Source organism: Phyllobates terribilis, unplaced genomic scaffold (genome assembly GCF_046119375.1).
Source record: "Phyllobates terribilis strain yellow unplaced genomic scaffold, ASM4611937v1 Scaffold_2__4_contigs__length_985480577, whole genome shotgun sequence".
Lineage (NCBI taxonomy): Eukaryota > Metazoa > Chordata > Amphibia > Anura > Dendrobatidae > Phyllobates > Phyllobates terribilis.
This window is the reverse complement of record NW_027362762.1, coordinates 814109496-814125131: the sequence shown is the minus strand read 5'-3', so window position 1 is coordinate 814125131 and position 15636 is coordinate 814109496. Positions and strand designations below refer to the sequence as shown.

At 44.5% G+C, this 15636-nt stretch overlaps 1 protein-coding gene and 1 long non-coding RNA gene across 3 annotated transcripts in view; one reads left to right on the top strand and one right to left on the bottom strand.

The window, feature by feature from the left end:
- Positions 1-15636, bottom strand: part of LOC141252999 (uncharacterized) — a 229971-nt gene that overhangs the window by 173122 nt on the left and 41213 nt on the right. The gene's annotated exons all lie outside the window — the stretch shown is intronic.
- FZD9 (frizzled class receptor 9) lies at positions 2859-10552 on the top strand. Of its 2 annotated transcripts, none has more exons than XM_073667627.1 (2): positions 2859-3247; positions 3649-10552. In XM_073667627.1, exon 2 carries the CDS (start codon positions 3669-3671, stop codon positions 5424-5426), a length of 1758 nt encoding a protein of 585 aa, XP_073523728.1. In that variant the 5' UTR covers positions 2859-3247; positions 3649-3668; the 3' UTR covers positions 5427-10552. The 2 variants fall into 2 exon arrangements, with proteins under 2 accessions (XP_073523728.1, XP_073523727.1); XM_073667626.1 differs by having other exon boundaries at positions 2859-3367.

Genomic DNA, 15636 nt, shown 5'->3' with positions numbered 1-15636 from the left:
AAGTCCATACCAAATGTACAGATACTCAGTCTATCAGAGTCCAGCAGTTTTCCCAGATGCCGCCACGGACAACATACTGATACTATGGCTAGCATCAGGACATTGTCTGTGGCGATATCCAGGAATGATGAGGACTGCTAGAATCGGGAGAGTCGAGAATATTTTAGAGCTCATGTGGCACCAGGTTAGATTCTTCTACTTTTAAAGGGGCTACTCAATACTGCAAAATGTTTTTCCTTGGCATGAATATTTTCAAAATAACAGAAGAAAACTCAACTTCCATCACACCCATGGATCCAGGCCAGGCCAGTCCTGAGGTCTGCACTAGCTCCAGAAGTAATGTCTGTGCCATCCAGATGCCGCAGGACTGCTGAAACCTGTGATTGGCTGCAGTGGTCAAGTGACTAGAAGCTTCTTGGATCACCTGCTCTTCTAGTCACCCCTGGTTGTCTGCAGTCTGTGAATGGATAGTTAACAGAAACTGGTGGAAGTGCAATACATTAGTCTCTGCTAACAATACAGTCACAAAGCGCAAGCTGCTGTAAACGATTCGGTGAATTTTTGGACTTGTGCTGCGTAGATTATCTGGTTTAGAAAAGACAGAGAAACTTGATCAGAGCCCAGCTCTTATTGGATTATACTGCTCTCTCCTGGACAGGCAGCTGCTACTGTGGTGATGTATCGCAGTGACCAGGATGCACACACTGCTGCGGATGGAAGTGAAGCACACAATCCTGTGCAGTTTCCCTGGAAGGAGAATTCTGCATGTCCCTCAAGACACATTGGGAAGAATTATCAAAACTAGTGTAAAAGTAGATAAATGGCCCATAATAACTATTCCATTAACTATTTTAAAGCACCTCTGCAAAATCAAAGCTAAACTGTTCAATTGATGTGGGAAACATCTCCACTTTTCATTTGCACAAGTTCTTATTCTCCTCCAATGCTTCTTCCAGAACAGAGTTACTTGACACATTAAGGGCTCATGCAGACGACCGTATTTTTGGTCCGAGTGTGATCCAACAAAATATCAGATCTCACTCTGACCAATGTTATTCCATGGGGCCGTGCACATGCCCAATTTTTTCCAAAGGCTGTCCGACGAAAAAATTGCAACATGCTCGATTTGCATACGATATTCAGATTGCACTCGGCCATGCAAGTCAATGAGTCCGTGGGAAAACTTGGACTGCACTCGGATGACATCTGAGTGCAGTCTGATTTTCATGGCGTGACAGAATGGAGAAGATGGAGACTTTTTTTTCTCATCTGATAAAATCGGATCATACTGTGATAATACATGATCAAACTCCGATACTTTAAAAAAAATGTAAACACACAAAGAATGTATGACATATGTTAAACATATTCATCGAAATACTGTGAGACGTTGCTCAATGTATCGTTTGTGTTTGCAAACTTTTTTAACGTTTCCAACACATACGCTGTATGTCTGCAGATGTACAGATGTGAACTGAGCCTTGGATGTGTTAAATCACTATAAAAAAAGGAAAAATAAAATATAGAAATATAGTGATAATAAACCTGACATATAGATACATGTTTTAAAGTGCTTTTAAAGCATTTGAATACATCAAACATTGTTAGATAAATGTATTGCTATTTATTTGGGGGCCACTTCAACGGAACCTGTCACATTCAGGAATGCTATTTAATTGCAGATATAGGGGAAACATACAGGTAACTAGCATTTAAATACTATTTAGCTGGCTTACTGGAGCAGCGGCTACAGGGAGAAAATGAAGTTTTATTATCCCTACAGCCGCTCTCTTCCAGTGATTGGCACTTTGATTGACAGCCTTTTTGTGCATGTGTGCAGAGCTGGCTGTCAGAAGAGGTGCAGGTGGAGTGATCAGAGCACTGTTCAGTGAGCGGTGACTGTAACCGCTTCCTGCACTGCCTCGATGACTAGAAACGAGTGGCGGCAGGGAGAATAAAACATCATTTTCTCCCCCCAATAAGCTGCTTGCACAGGGTTTAAACACTATTTACCTGTATATAACATCTATATCTGCAAGTAAATAGCTTTACTGCACGTGACAGGTTCTGTTTCAATAAAATACGAAACATTTCATTTTTTTTTAAATATAGATTTACCATATTAAGGAAATGAAAAAATGTGTGTAAAACTTTTCCCCGTATATATCCCACTTACTGGATTGTGCAGAGATGAATGCACGTATTATTGACCTGCATGTGCACAATAATCAATATGTCTCTGTCTTCCTACAGAATAAAAGTGCAACTGTTGTATGAAAGTGTGGCTGTGATTTAGAATGAGACGTGTGTCTCTTTGTATTAGATCCTTGTGTTTGCCAGGAGGCCAGAAATTCAGATGTTTAATAAAATAAATGCTATGCAGAGGTTCCAGCGGAGCACAAAACATGACTTGTTCAGAAAGAGAGAGAAACACTGAGCTTCTTATTCCGTGCGGTTTATAAATGTAACCCAAGATTTTTCCTTCTGCTTTTTCAAATCAACAAGGTTTGTGTGTAATTCCCCCCAGCCCCCTCCTCTGTGCAGACATGTAGATTATATATAGAGAAGGATGTGTGTGAGTGTGTATATATATATATATATATTTATATATATATATATATATATATATATATATATATATATATATATATATATATATATATATATATATCTTGCTCGCTGAAGCTGCTTTGTTAGGACTGCCAACAGGGGGTGACATGGCTTGGAAAATATTATTCTAGCAATTTTGCAAATTGCCATTCACTTTGTTTAATGAGGGCACTGTTTCTTTAACCAGGCCATGCCCCTTTGACAGATGTGGGTGTGATTATAGATCTGGCCACCCCCCTCTTGTGATTTCTCTACTGAGAGGTGCATAGCATGGTTAGTGTCAGCAGTAGCCACAGCTCCCAGTAACAGCTGGGACCCCCTCCCCTGCATGCAGGCTGGGCGGGCGCTGTCTGCAAACCCTCTACGTCCTTAACCCTGTGTGCCCTCTGTGCATTAAGGCTCTGCGCTGACATTGGTGCCTTTCACTCCCATGTCTTTCTTTCCATGCCCGCTGTGTGTGAATGCTGCTGTCTGTAGCTGTCACCAGCACTCTCCCCCCTGGCTTTGTTTCCCAACATTTCACATTGGTAGCAAAGGAGAAGGAAAAGCTGCACTTGTGCTAAATGTCTCACTGAAGACCACCTCCAGCTCCTGGAATCCTGGAATAGACACCCTGACTACAGCCGAAGAGAAGCAGGTAGTACTGCCAACTAAAGACTGTGCCAACCTGCCTGGCAGACAGTGGACACACTAAAGGACAAGGCAGAAGTGCCATGTGTTGCGGCTGAGAGCATGCTGTGTTCCTGTGGATTGTAACGTGAGTCTATGTCTGGATCCTGATGTGATTCCTCAGCATTCCCAAATGATTACCTTCTGTGCTGCAAGTACTTCCCATCACGCCTGGAAATATTGTACCCGAAAGGGATAATTTGTGTCCTGTGTGACCCAGCTGTAAGGCGAGAAAGCTGATCCCGCCAGCCATTCTATTGGAATGCATTGTGCCCTGCTTCTAACAGACAGCTGGATATAAAGTCGTGTGTCTATATCCGCTGCACCCCTCCTCTTGTCCTCACAGTTGTTGTCTTCTACTCTTTGCAGGAGTGTGGCTGGCCCTGAGGATGTCCCGCTGGCTCTTAACCCTTCCGTTCCTATGGCAGACGCTGGCGATGGCTCTCACCTTGGAGATGGGCTTATATGATGTGGAACGGGGAAGAGAAGTTAAATGTGAGCCCATTCAAATTCCTATGTGTCAGGGCATTGGCTACAACATGACTAGAATGCCCAACTACGTTGGCCATGAATCTCAGGCTGAAGCTGCGGTGAAACTTTTGGAGTTTGCCCCCCTTGTGGAGTATGGATGCCACATACATCTTCGCTTTTTTCTATGCTCTCTTTACGCTCCCATGTGCACTGAGCAGGTGTCCACTTCAATTCCTGCCTGTAAGCCTATGTGTGAAATTGCACGTCAGAAGTGTTCCCCCATAATGGAGCGCTTTAATTTTGGATGGCCAGAGTCTTTGGACTGTGACCGCCTACCCAGTAAAAATGACCCAAATGCACTGTGCATGGAAGCTCCTGAGAATGCCACTAATGGAGACCCTCAAACCAATGGCCATGGCATACTTCCTATAGCTCCACGGCCTCCACGTCCATCCGGCGCTGGTATGGGTATAACCAGTCGTTGCACCAATCCGGACAAATTTCTGTATGTGGAAAGGAGTGGAGTGTGTGCCCCAAGATGCACTCCTGGGGTGGATGTCTACTGGTCTTCAAGTGATAAGGACTTTGCCCTGGTATGGATGGCAGCATGGTCTGGCCTTTGCTTTATTTCCACCGCCTTTACTGTACTGACATTTTTATTGCATCCTCAGCGCTTCCAGTACCCAGAGAGGCCAATAATCTTCCTCAGTATGTGTTACAATGTCTACTCTACAGCATTTCTCATCCGTGCTGCTGCTGGGGCCCCGAGCATTGCATGTGACCGTGAAGGTGGCGCCCCCTATCTGATCAGGGAGGGTCTGGAAAGCAGTGGGTGCACACTTGTGTTCCTCATACTATACTATTTTGGCATGGCCAGCTCCCTGTGGTGGGTTGTTTTAACCCTCACTTGGTTCCTAGCAGCAAGTAAAAAGTGGGGTCATGAGGCCATTGAATCCCATGGTAGTTACTTTCATCTAGCTGCTTGGGGTATTCCAGCTGTAAAAACTATCATTATACTCACAATGCGGAAAGTTGGTGGAGACGAGCTAACCGGACTCTGCTATGTTGGTGGCTCAGATGCCAGTGCCCTAACAGGATTTGTTCTTGTGCCTCTTTCATGTTATTTGGTGACGGGCACATCATTCCTGTTGACTGGCTTTGTTGCACTCTTCCACATCAGGCGTGTCATGAAAACTGGGGGAACCAACACAGAGAAACTGGAGAAACTGATGGTAAAGATTGGAGTCTTCTCCATCCTTTATACGGTCCCAGCTACCTGCATCATTGTGTGTTGTTTCTATGAACGTCTTAATTTGGCTCACTGGGAAGCTCGGGCACGGGAAGAGCCCTGCAGGACAACTTCTGGAAGTGGCAGGCCAGACTGTAGTTTGCCTGGGTCAATACCCAGTGTAGCAGTCTTCATGCTTAAGATATTCATGTCACTAGCTGTGGGTATAACTAGTGGTGTGTGGGTATGGAGTTCAAAGACATTACAAGCCTGGCAAGGAATTCTGTGCCAGCGTCGACTTGGGGTGGTGGGAACCAGGACTCGAGGGAAGCCTCAAACTGGAGGAGGCATTGCGTGTAGTTTAGCCAGCTGCCCTTACAAGCCTCCACCACTTACTCTTCAGGTTGCTAAAACAGACCTCTTTATGGACTGCCCTACACATGTGTGAACCTCAAGATTAAAGGGGAGGGGGGGTCTAATATAAATATGTCATAGAGAAATGTATTTACATCCGCAGGAGGTATCTTTAACTGCTTACCATGGGAGAAGAAATGCATGTGACTTTAATCAACTCTTGATATGGGAGTTTTTTAGGTGTGACAAAGAAAAAAAGGATTAAGTAAGCCAACCTCACCTACAAAGTTCTAAGCAAAGACATAATATATTTTGGTGACACATTTAGGGAAATAGGTCATGCTCCAGCCAAACAGACATTAGAGGTGCTCTGTATCAAAGACTTCTCCTGGCTGCTTTTTTCGAACACTGAGCCTTTTAGCAGCTGTTTTGAGAGCTAGACCCCCCTCCCTGCAAGCACAGAAGCAGAAATTACACAGAATGGTGCCTATATAACTTATCCAATCTAACGCCTTCTCCAGGGGCCGCTCGATCACATTCTGTATCATTGTTTGTAGTAAGGTCACCAACATCCATGTCTTACTGAGAATAACCCACATTGGTGTTTATATCAGTCTGAGCTAAATGTGAGCCCCCTCTACCTGCTCAGGACCCTAGCTTACCAGATTTGTGTCTCAGCTGAAAGCATAGAGTTGTGTTCTGGAGTTTCCAAAATTTCTAAAAAAATATAAGAGAATTGTTACTGAGAGTAGTGCAATACTATGACTGGTTGGCTATTTGTCATTCTGGGTGGTGAAATCCATCAGTTCAATGTTCAGTACAGTTCACACTTGTTTACTGACCTATCCCACATAGCGGTTCATGCACGGAATGGCTGTAATACTGTTTAATTTTCACCAGAACGCTGGCATATGTGCAAACTATTGCTAATTTCCAAGAATTCTGACTTGTTCCTGAACTGTTGTAGCCCGGTTACTGAATTCACCCAGTGAACAGTATAAATACGTTTTGTAAATGAAGGCACTTGTCCCAGTCTTTTTATATTCCCTTTTTGTAGTATTATTATTAATATTATTTTTGTTCCAAAGAGTATTAAAAATACTATGAATTAAAACCTGGCAATGTAAAAAAACAAGATAAGTATTTTTGCACAGATGCCAAAAAGTCTTTTGTATGCTAGATAAATATTTTCTCCAGCAAAGTGACCCTAAGAGTTCTAAGTAATAAGATATTCTTATTTGTGTGAGCAGATTGTACAGAATAAAGTCCTTCTGTTATTAGTATAGTAAGTAGTTTATGTAGAAAGTTTCTTCAACCAACCCCCCTTTCACATACTGGACAAACATTGTTATACTGCTTAATTAGGGTTGTCTAAAGTTAGAAAAAAAATGATTCTCTTCCTAAAACAGTGCCACTCTTGTCTATGGGCTGTGACTGGTATTGCAGCTCAGCCCCTTTCACCTACATGCAATGCAAGAAACAGACCAATGACAAGTATGGTGATGTTTTGGGGGAAAAATCAGAACATTTTGCCTACTTTTCTCCTATCACACTCCTTATGTTGGTTTCACATGCATTTTTTTCATAAAAAAAAAATGCCATTACAGTTTTAATGTAGTTTTTTGAGCTAAAACCAAATTCTTCTGAATAATTTATGAAAGACTGAATCAAAAATAACAATGGCATTTTTTTCAAATGTGAACTGACCCATAAAGGAGTTTTCCTCACTCCATTCACTTCTACGGACCTATGGGAGTGGTATTGGGAATGTGTGACCACTGCTTCGATACACAGTGTATGAAGTGGTGGTCATGCATTTGCACTACCGCTACATACACACAGGGGGCATTGGAAACCTCCTACTCTGAGTCGGTGAAGGTTTCAGAGATCATACGTTTATTACCTACCCACCGGATAGGTGTGTAATGCAAGTATTATTAGGAATTATAAAATAATTGAATAATAATATATGTATTAGCGCTCCATTTATACAGCCAGGATTACACATTGGCAGTCAATCTGTATTATAACTTTGTGGTGTTTTGCAGGGATAAAGACAGTACGGTATAACCCTAAAATTATAAAAGATACTGCGGCAGAATCAGTACAAAGCTCTGAAAGCTGTCAGACATATGCACTAGAAAGCATTTTCATACTTAATTATGATTTCTTTCTTCTTTGACATACAGATGTCCTCTGCAGCCTTTCATTATAGATCTTTTATTGCATCCAACTCTCTAAAGTGCAAAGTGAAAAATGACTGGCAGGTAAATGAATCATGTATTTCTATGGTGTGTAGTGATTGAAGTGAAGTTCTTTAGATCGTTTGCAAGAAAACAAAATTTCAGAGTTCGATTTGTTACAAAGTTTATTTTATAATGGAAGAGATTGACTAATGGTGGCGTACATGTTCTGGGGTGTGCCAGTCAGATTGCAAATTGTAGCACATGCCATGTCATATCCTTCCAATGTATCTGTTGGGAAATATAGTCCACTGCACTTCAAACATTTGATAAATTAGTCACGAGTTGCACAACTAGATGGAGATATATATTTATGAACATATATATATATATAATATATCCATATCCCCTGCAACTGTTCAAAAACATTAAATAATTATACACTTGTGCAGACCTTGGTACATGTATCATTAGTAATCTGCTCCTTTGTATTATGGTTTTAGAGGTGTCACTCTATGTTTGTGGTTACAAATGTAGCAGAGCTGAATAAGTCTTTTTGTGATGTCACAATGTGCCATTGTTCATTTTACATAAGACTGCATGCAACCTAAATTTTCTTTATCTTTACGGAGAGATTTATTTTCTTAAAGAACTGTTCAGTAACAATTTCAACTCTTCTACATCTGTATGTCTGATGAGAATTTTATATATACAAGAAAACATGTATGGAAAAAAAGGAATATATTCTATTTATCTTGCTTTAGAATTATAAAAGCAATGATTTACTACCAAATGGTGCTAGGAGTTAACTGTGGCAAAATGTTTCATTTATGTTTCTATTGAACATTACCACTTTCCAATACATCTTCTAATGGGGTTCCAAAGAGGCAATCAGGCAGAAAGAGAAACTGTCGCCAGGTTTTTGCCTCTTAAAGGGGCTGTCCGGTCTAAAATGAAAAGTCTGCAGGCACTCTGTGTGACTGCAGACTTATGAATCCTCACTGTGTGCTGCGAGGATTTGCCGTTCTCTGCCCTGGGTTCTCTGTGATATGCACACTCCCAGCCAGAACCCGTCTAGTGGGTGCAGCCTTGTTCAAAACACCCACTAGACGGGTCACAGCCTTGCTCCATACACTTGTATGGAGTGAGGTTTCACCCACTAGACAAGTTCGCTCCGTACATTCGTATGGAGCGAGGTCGCGCCCACTAGACCGGTTCTGCCCGGGAGTGTGCATATCGCATACCTGACCACCGTTCGTGGGGGAGAGAATGGCGAATCCTCACAGAGCACAGTGCCTGCGCTGGGAGGATTTATAAGTCTGCAGTCACACAGAGTGACTGCAGACTTATTCTTTTAGACCGGACAGCCCCTTGAATCTCAGAGCAGCATAATATGATTTTATCAAAACTGCAGCAAGCAGCCCAGTAAGTGACACATCAATGGAAACTGGGGCCTTAGCCCCTACATTATACTGCTTTCAGATAGTGTAGCAAAAACCTGGTGACAGATTCCCGTTAATGTCGCTTTTCACCTGAAAAGTAATAATATTGTACATTCTATGTTAAAATAGCTTATTTTTGTATGTTCTAAATGGAAAATATTATAAAACTATGCATATTTGTATGTATATATCCTAGAATAATATGTAAGATTATTGATGTTTATTTCTTTAGTAATGCAGTATCATGCACAGCCTGTAGGAGGCAATAATGAAGACAATGAGGAAACTCCCTGGTTATAGGGAAGTGGGTACCTCCTAAAATGCTACGTACCTGCAGATTAATAGTGTCTCAGTCATGTTACGCTGCTTAGCAAGAAGCGCGGCTGCAGGGAGAAAATGAACTTGTATTTCGCCTGCGATTGCTCTATTTCAGACTGCTGGGTGCGGTTACAGTCACCAATCATGCTTTGATTGGCAGCGTGTATGCAGCGTGTGCATGCAGAGCAGACTATCAGTCAAGGCACAGAAAGTGATGACCTTGTATTCACTGTGCAGTGATTGGTGACTGTAAGCGCTGCCTGATGACTGGAAGTGAGCGACTGCAGGAAGAATAAAACAAGTTTCTCCCTGTAGCCACTCATCCAGTAAACCAGCCTAACATGAATTAAATGCTATTTATCGGCAGATTATCACTATATCAGCAGGTACATAGCATTTTTGGAGGTGACAGTTTCCCTTTAATTCTATCAGTGGAAATAATCTAGAGGGCGTTGTGGGACTTAAACTAGTGATAAACTTTAGATAGCTATTGATTGAATGCTCTTTTGGCCATTCACATGCCCGCTTGGCATGTGCTCTAAATAGGGAGAAGGCAATAAGCAGCTGCCAGACATCTGTCACCTGAGAACATTAGGATTTGACATGTAGACATTCAGTACCCCAGTACACATTAGAGGGTTCATCTGGTCCCACCAAATCGGCGGGTTTAGTCGATAGTCATCTGATATATATGGCTACCTTAAAACAGTGAGAGACTATCCTTAGTATAGTTCATGTCATCAATATGTGATTGGGAATGTCCCAAGCACCACGATAAATGATGAAGGGATTAGAGCACTCTAGCAAGTGTCTATTTCCCTTTTTTGCAGTATTAGGGTAAGCTGGTATTGTTTTATTCATAGTAAATCCATTTAAAGGACTTTCACCCTAACAAAACCTAACAAAAGGAAGGTTCTTATTTAGATAATGCGTAATGAAAAAGCCTCTTCTGTGTGAAGGTAATAAGTGCACTGATGGAGTAGTGACATCTATAGACTGGATTTGGTACTACACTTTAGAAATTAGTGTGTGCATGAGATTCAATTCAAATGTTTAACGAAAAAAGGGAATGCGTATTTTTCGGAAAGGGCACACAACAAATTGTGTTTTTGGGAGTTTTTTTTGTTTATTTTTTTATATACTATCCTTCACAAGTGTGCATTATTAAGTCTGTGGTGCTAAGAATCACTTTTCTGAAAACATACAATAATATGAAAAAAAGTTTTATGCAGTTTTTCTCAGTGGGTTTAGGAGTAGGAATAGTGAATGGTGCTTTTTTTGGACAGGTAGTGTAGTAAACTGCAATACCTCTACAAAGAAGCACCAGTTTGGTTATTGTCAGCAACTTTTGGGCCTGATATTATAATTAATGGGTGAGGTGTGAAAAATGACACAAAGTAAAATGTACATGATAATAAAATGGGAGATGATGGGACAAAATGTGATGAAAACATAGTATATACTATAGAATATAAAGGAAAGTCTTTGTTGCCTATAGCAACCAATTACAGCACAGCTTTCATCTCTCAAAAGCAGAATATGAAATGAAAGCTGCACTGCGATTGGTTGCCATGGGCAGCAAAGATAGTCTCATAAATCTCCACAAGAGTGGCTGCATTCTTCTGTATAGAGGGTTCACTCCACAAAATGTCTTCACTGTGTGTTGGGACAGGGTCACTAAAAAGCACAAGAGGGTTATAGTTTACATTGTAGGTCCCAGGGAGCAGGCAAATGTCATAAATACATTTCTCTCCCATTGTCTATCAGGGAAAGGTTCACATAATGCAGCTCTCATATACAGATCTATATAAGAAAATTATATATATATATATATATATAATATATATATATTTTTGGAATTGCAATATAAAATGGTACTGGTTTTCTAATGTTCTGAATATAAAAGTAATATTATGAATGGTAATTTAATGCTGTAATTTATTCTCGAACTGTCAGAGTATTGATTTTATGATTTATTAAACTTTTGTGTGGTAAAATTTTTGCTTGTTGTCTTATTTTATCTACGGGGGATTTCATCTAAAATTCTAAAACTTCTGCAGTTCTCATAACCCATAAACTGCAAGGACTGACTCAGTGTTTTTCCATTATGTACGGAATTACATTTTTTAAGTAAAAAAAAAAAAAAAAAATGAGAAGAAAATTATGAAACTAAATTTATATATGGATCAATCTGCTTCTGACTGGCCCCTATTTTTTTGTGTTAATATAAACTACGTAAAAAAGACATAAAAATCACTTGTAAAAAAAATAAATCAAAGTTTTCGCTGCAGATCTGCAGCAAATCAGCATTAAAATTTGCAACCAGACACACGTGTTGCATGGGGATTTTGGGCTTTTTTTTTGCAGAATTACCACTAATTTTACCCTTTGCATTGTATGATGAAATGTGCAATAAAAATACACACTACAATTTCTGATGTTTTTTTCTGCAGCATATGGATAAAATCTAAAATCTTATTAATTTTGCTGTTACTGTAATAGGCTGAGGAATCTACATATGCAAATCCGGATGCACAATCTGGATGGACATATGCTCCAAATGTGAACATACCCTTAATGAGTTTTGTTTTTGTTTTTTTACAACAAAAATTTCATAAAGCACCACTCCAGCGTTTTTTTTTATTGCAGTTCTGGAGTGGTGCAACTATTCGAAGTTCCTTGCTCCCAGTATTCTACTTACCAGCCTCTGTCTTCTACTGTTTTCAGCACCGCTCCGGTTAGTTTTCTGCAGGTTGTGACCTGTCAGATCGCGCCAGTGTTTGCTGGGTGAGCTGGAGGTCACAACTCAATGTAAGTCTATGAGAGCCAGATCGAGGACAGAATGAGGCTCTCATAGACTTACATTGGGAGCTTGTGACCGTTACCTCTGACTTCTGGTCAGTCAGAAGTTGGGGTCACATTGGTAGCGGCTGGTATGTAAGAAGTGTATCTAGGTTTTCTGGCACCCGGGGCAAGAATTCAGTTTCGTGCCACCCCCCCCCCCCCCCCCAGCCCTGCTCAATCATTTGAGTAGTTGTCATGTGACAGACGAACTGCTTTTCTTGATTCTTTCAATGTTCAGTGAAATACTACTGACGCGCCCCCTGGGCCAGTGCTGTTTGGGGAATACCCGGAGCCGGATCAGATGGGGGTTGTAGTCTCCGAGTGGCGGCGACCCGGTCCGTGCCCAGGGTGTCAAACTCCGTGTGTGGCAGTCTTTACAGATGTTGTTAGTGTTCTTAGTGTCGACTACGCCACCCGTTGATTTGCGGTCAAAAGGCCGCCGCTGCAGCAGGGTCCGCTGAGGCTGGTGGTATGTGTGCAGCTGTGATAGTATAACCCCCAACGGGAGGGGTATAGCCTCAGGGGGTCAGGTGTAGAGGATGGTGGTTGTGGTGGTGCAGTGTGGATGGTAAGAAGACTCAGAGTCGGGCTGTGCAGTTCAGGGTTTTTACTTACTGCTGTTCCGTTGGTCACTCTGGCCTTGAGTGACCGCCCGAGCCGCGCTGCGTCCACCAGGTCCTGGACTCGGCCAACCCCCAAGCAATTCTGGAGCGTGGTCCTGAGCTCCCTTTCTGACTTTCCTTTCTACTGGCCTTTCTCACCAGGGGTCCACTTATGTCCGGCTCCCTCGGGCCTCTTGGTGGGTGCACCTCTTCGGGGTTCCCTGACCCTATACCTGGTGTGCCTTCCTTGTGGACTTGGTGAGGGGCTGCTCCACATGTAGTGTCGCAGCCTCCGGTTCTTAGTTGAGGGTTGTTTCTTTCCTCCACTAATTTGGGATCCGGTTCCCTTGCGTGCCAACCCTTCACCCTTCTGGTCTAATTCTGGGTTCTTGGGGTTCCTTCTTCTTCCCCTCTGGGTCCTTCTCTCCTCCTCTCTCTCTTCTCTCTGCAGGCTCTCCTGGACCTCTCTACAAAAGACCGACTGATCACTGTCTGCCTGTCTGCCCCTGATCTAAGATGGTTCCCACCTTATATACTCCCTCTATGTGTGAGCTCAGGTGACCAGCACCCAATGAGCTCCTAGCCTTACCCAGACTGCTCCCCCTATCTGCCCCTACACTACTGGGATGTTCCACCCCCCTCCCACTCCAGCCAGGGACAGACACTGTCGTACCTGCACATATACCTAGTGGGAGTACCATCGGTCTGTCCCTCGGAAATGGGATGTATGTAGTGTATGCAGCTAACTGAGCTCAGTTCCACACTCCATCCTTACCCGGGAGTGGAATATCACACCTCTGGCTTGAGGTGCAATACCCCTGTAGCAGCCGAATCCTCAGGGTGCTACATTCCCCCCTGGTAAATCACAGCACGTCCTCGGGCTGTAAGAGAATAAAACATCCATAAACATACAAATTTTCATAACAACATAAACATATAAAACATTATATATATATATCAGCAGCATAAACTTTTTCTTGTTCCTCCGGCCACGGTGCGACTTGTGACCGGGTAAAGTGCCACAGTCTCTGGTAGAAAAACACGGCTTTCCTATAAAACCAGTAGGGGGCGCCTTAGAAAGCGCAACTATATACAAGGGGAATATGGCCGCTCTCAGTCCTCGGCCAATGGGGAAGAGGAATGGCTGTTCACAGTCCTCAGCCTGTTGGGGGATAGGGACACACGGGTACAGTTCACTCTTGTCCCAACGGGGACATATTTAAAGCAGCAACAGTTCACTGTACCCCGACGGGTAACTATTTACAGTCTCTTTACCGTACTTTAATGACGGCGTCCTCCTGCTCCTTCTTTGTCTTCAGACCCGTCCGGGTCCTCTTGCTCCTCCTCACACCGCAGCTCCTCCTCCGTCAGGCGATGTACATGGAGGGCGTAGGGTCCTTTGGCACACTTGTGCCGGGTGAACGTGACCTCGTCCCCTACGTACAGGTCACGACCTCTGTGTCCCTCCGGCAGATGGCTTTCTACGTCTCTGCGGGTTACAAAGACGTCGCCGGGGGTATGATGGTCTCTTATGAAGCCCCACCCATGCTGCAGGTTGAATTTAATCACAGTCCCGGTGGTACGGGGACCATGAGCTGCACGGGGGTTCCTCCTGGTCCGGCTCTTCTGCCCTGCACTCTGTTCCTGCAGCCGCTGCTCACGGATCCGCCTCTCTTTCCGCTCTTGCTCGAAGGCTGCCAACTGCTGGCGGCAGCACTCCACTCGCTCTGCTGCGGCTGCCCGCGTTTCTTGAGTGAACCCCATGAGGTCTCCTCCGGTGGGGTCCCACTCGAATTGTGCTTCTTCTAGCGGGAGCGGGGTTCTCCTGACGGGCTTCGGAGCCGGAATCAGGGGCTCGCACAGGGGCCTTACTCTTTGGAGTTCCAGTTGGTAGTACTCCTGGGGCCATACAAAGGGCTGCCCATCCGGGCACGTGTGCTGGGCAAATAGATCTGCGCCCAGGTGCGGCACTCGAGATGTTGAGGGCGCGTTGATGGTAGCGGCGCCCGGGTCGACCAGGCCTTGCGACCAGGCTTGGGGCACCCTAAAGGTAAAGGGCACCGTAAGGACGGCGGCGCCCGGGGGTACTCGGCCCTGCGACCAGGCCGGTGGCTCCGCGGAGGTAGGGGGCGCTGTTGGAATTGCGGCGCCCGGAGGTACTAGACCTTGCGACCAGGCCGGTGGTATTTCCTGCTTCGCCGCGCTCAGGGTTGAGGCGCGTGACGTCACAGGGGTCGCGGCCGCGGCTTCTGCTTGAGGCCTAGTCTGGCACGGTGACGATGCAGCGACGGGCACGGCAGGGGGAATTTCGGGCTCTGCGACGGGGAGCTGGGACAGGTACACGGTTTCTCGGCTCGGGGTAGAGACGTCCCCTTTACCTGCCTCCGTCCGTTCAGCTCCCTTCTCGGCGCCGTCTCCGGCCTTCATTCCTCCTGCGCCATCCTCAGAGGCGGTCTGTCTCCTTGTCTCGGGTGGCGTGCTCCGCTGACGGGTTCCGGTCTGCTGGGCCATCTCACGGCTCCACTCCGTCAGTGTTTCTTGCTGCACCTGGGCCATCCTCCGTGCGAGGCCCTCCAGCGCGGTCTGTGCACACTCCCGGTCTCGGGGGAGCTGTGCTAGGATCTCCACTAAGCCTAGTGGGGTTGTTGCTTGCAGCAGGCTCCTGACCACTGGGTCGGTGCTGCCTGTCTCTCCCTCCATCTCCGGGTACGCTTTCTCTGGACTCCTCTCCAGACTTCTTGTCTCCGGGTGCGCTCTCTCCAGACTCCTCCAGGCTGCACCCATCTTCGCTCCTTTGTTCTGTCTCCGCCCACATTGAGGGTGGTCCCGGGGCAACTTAGTGATTGTCAGTTCCAGGGGCAGTTCTCTCACGCTGATGGACACTTCCAGCATCACAGTCTCTGTTGGTGGGCGCG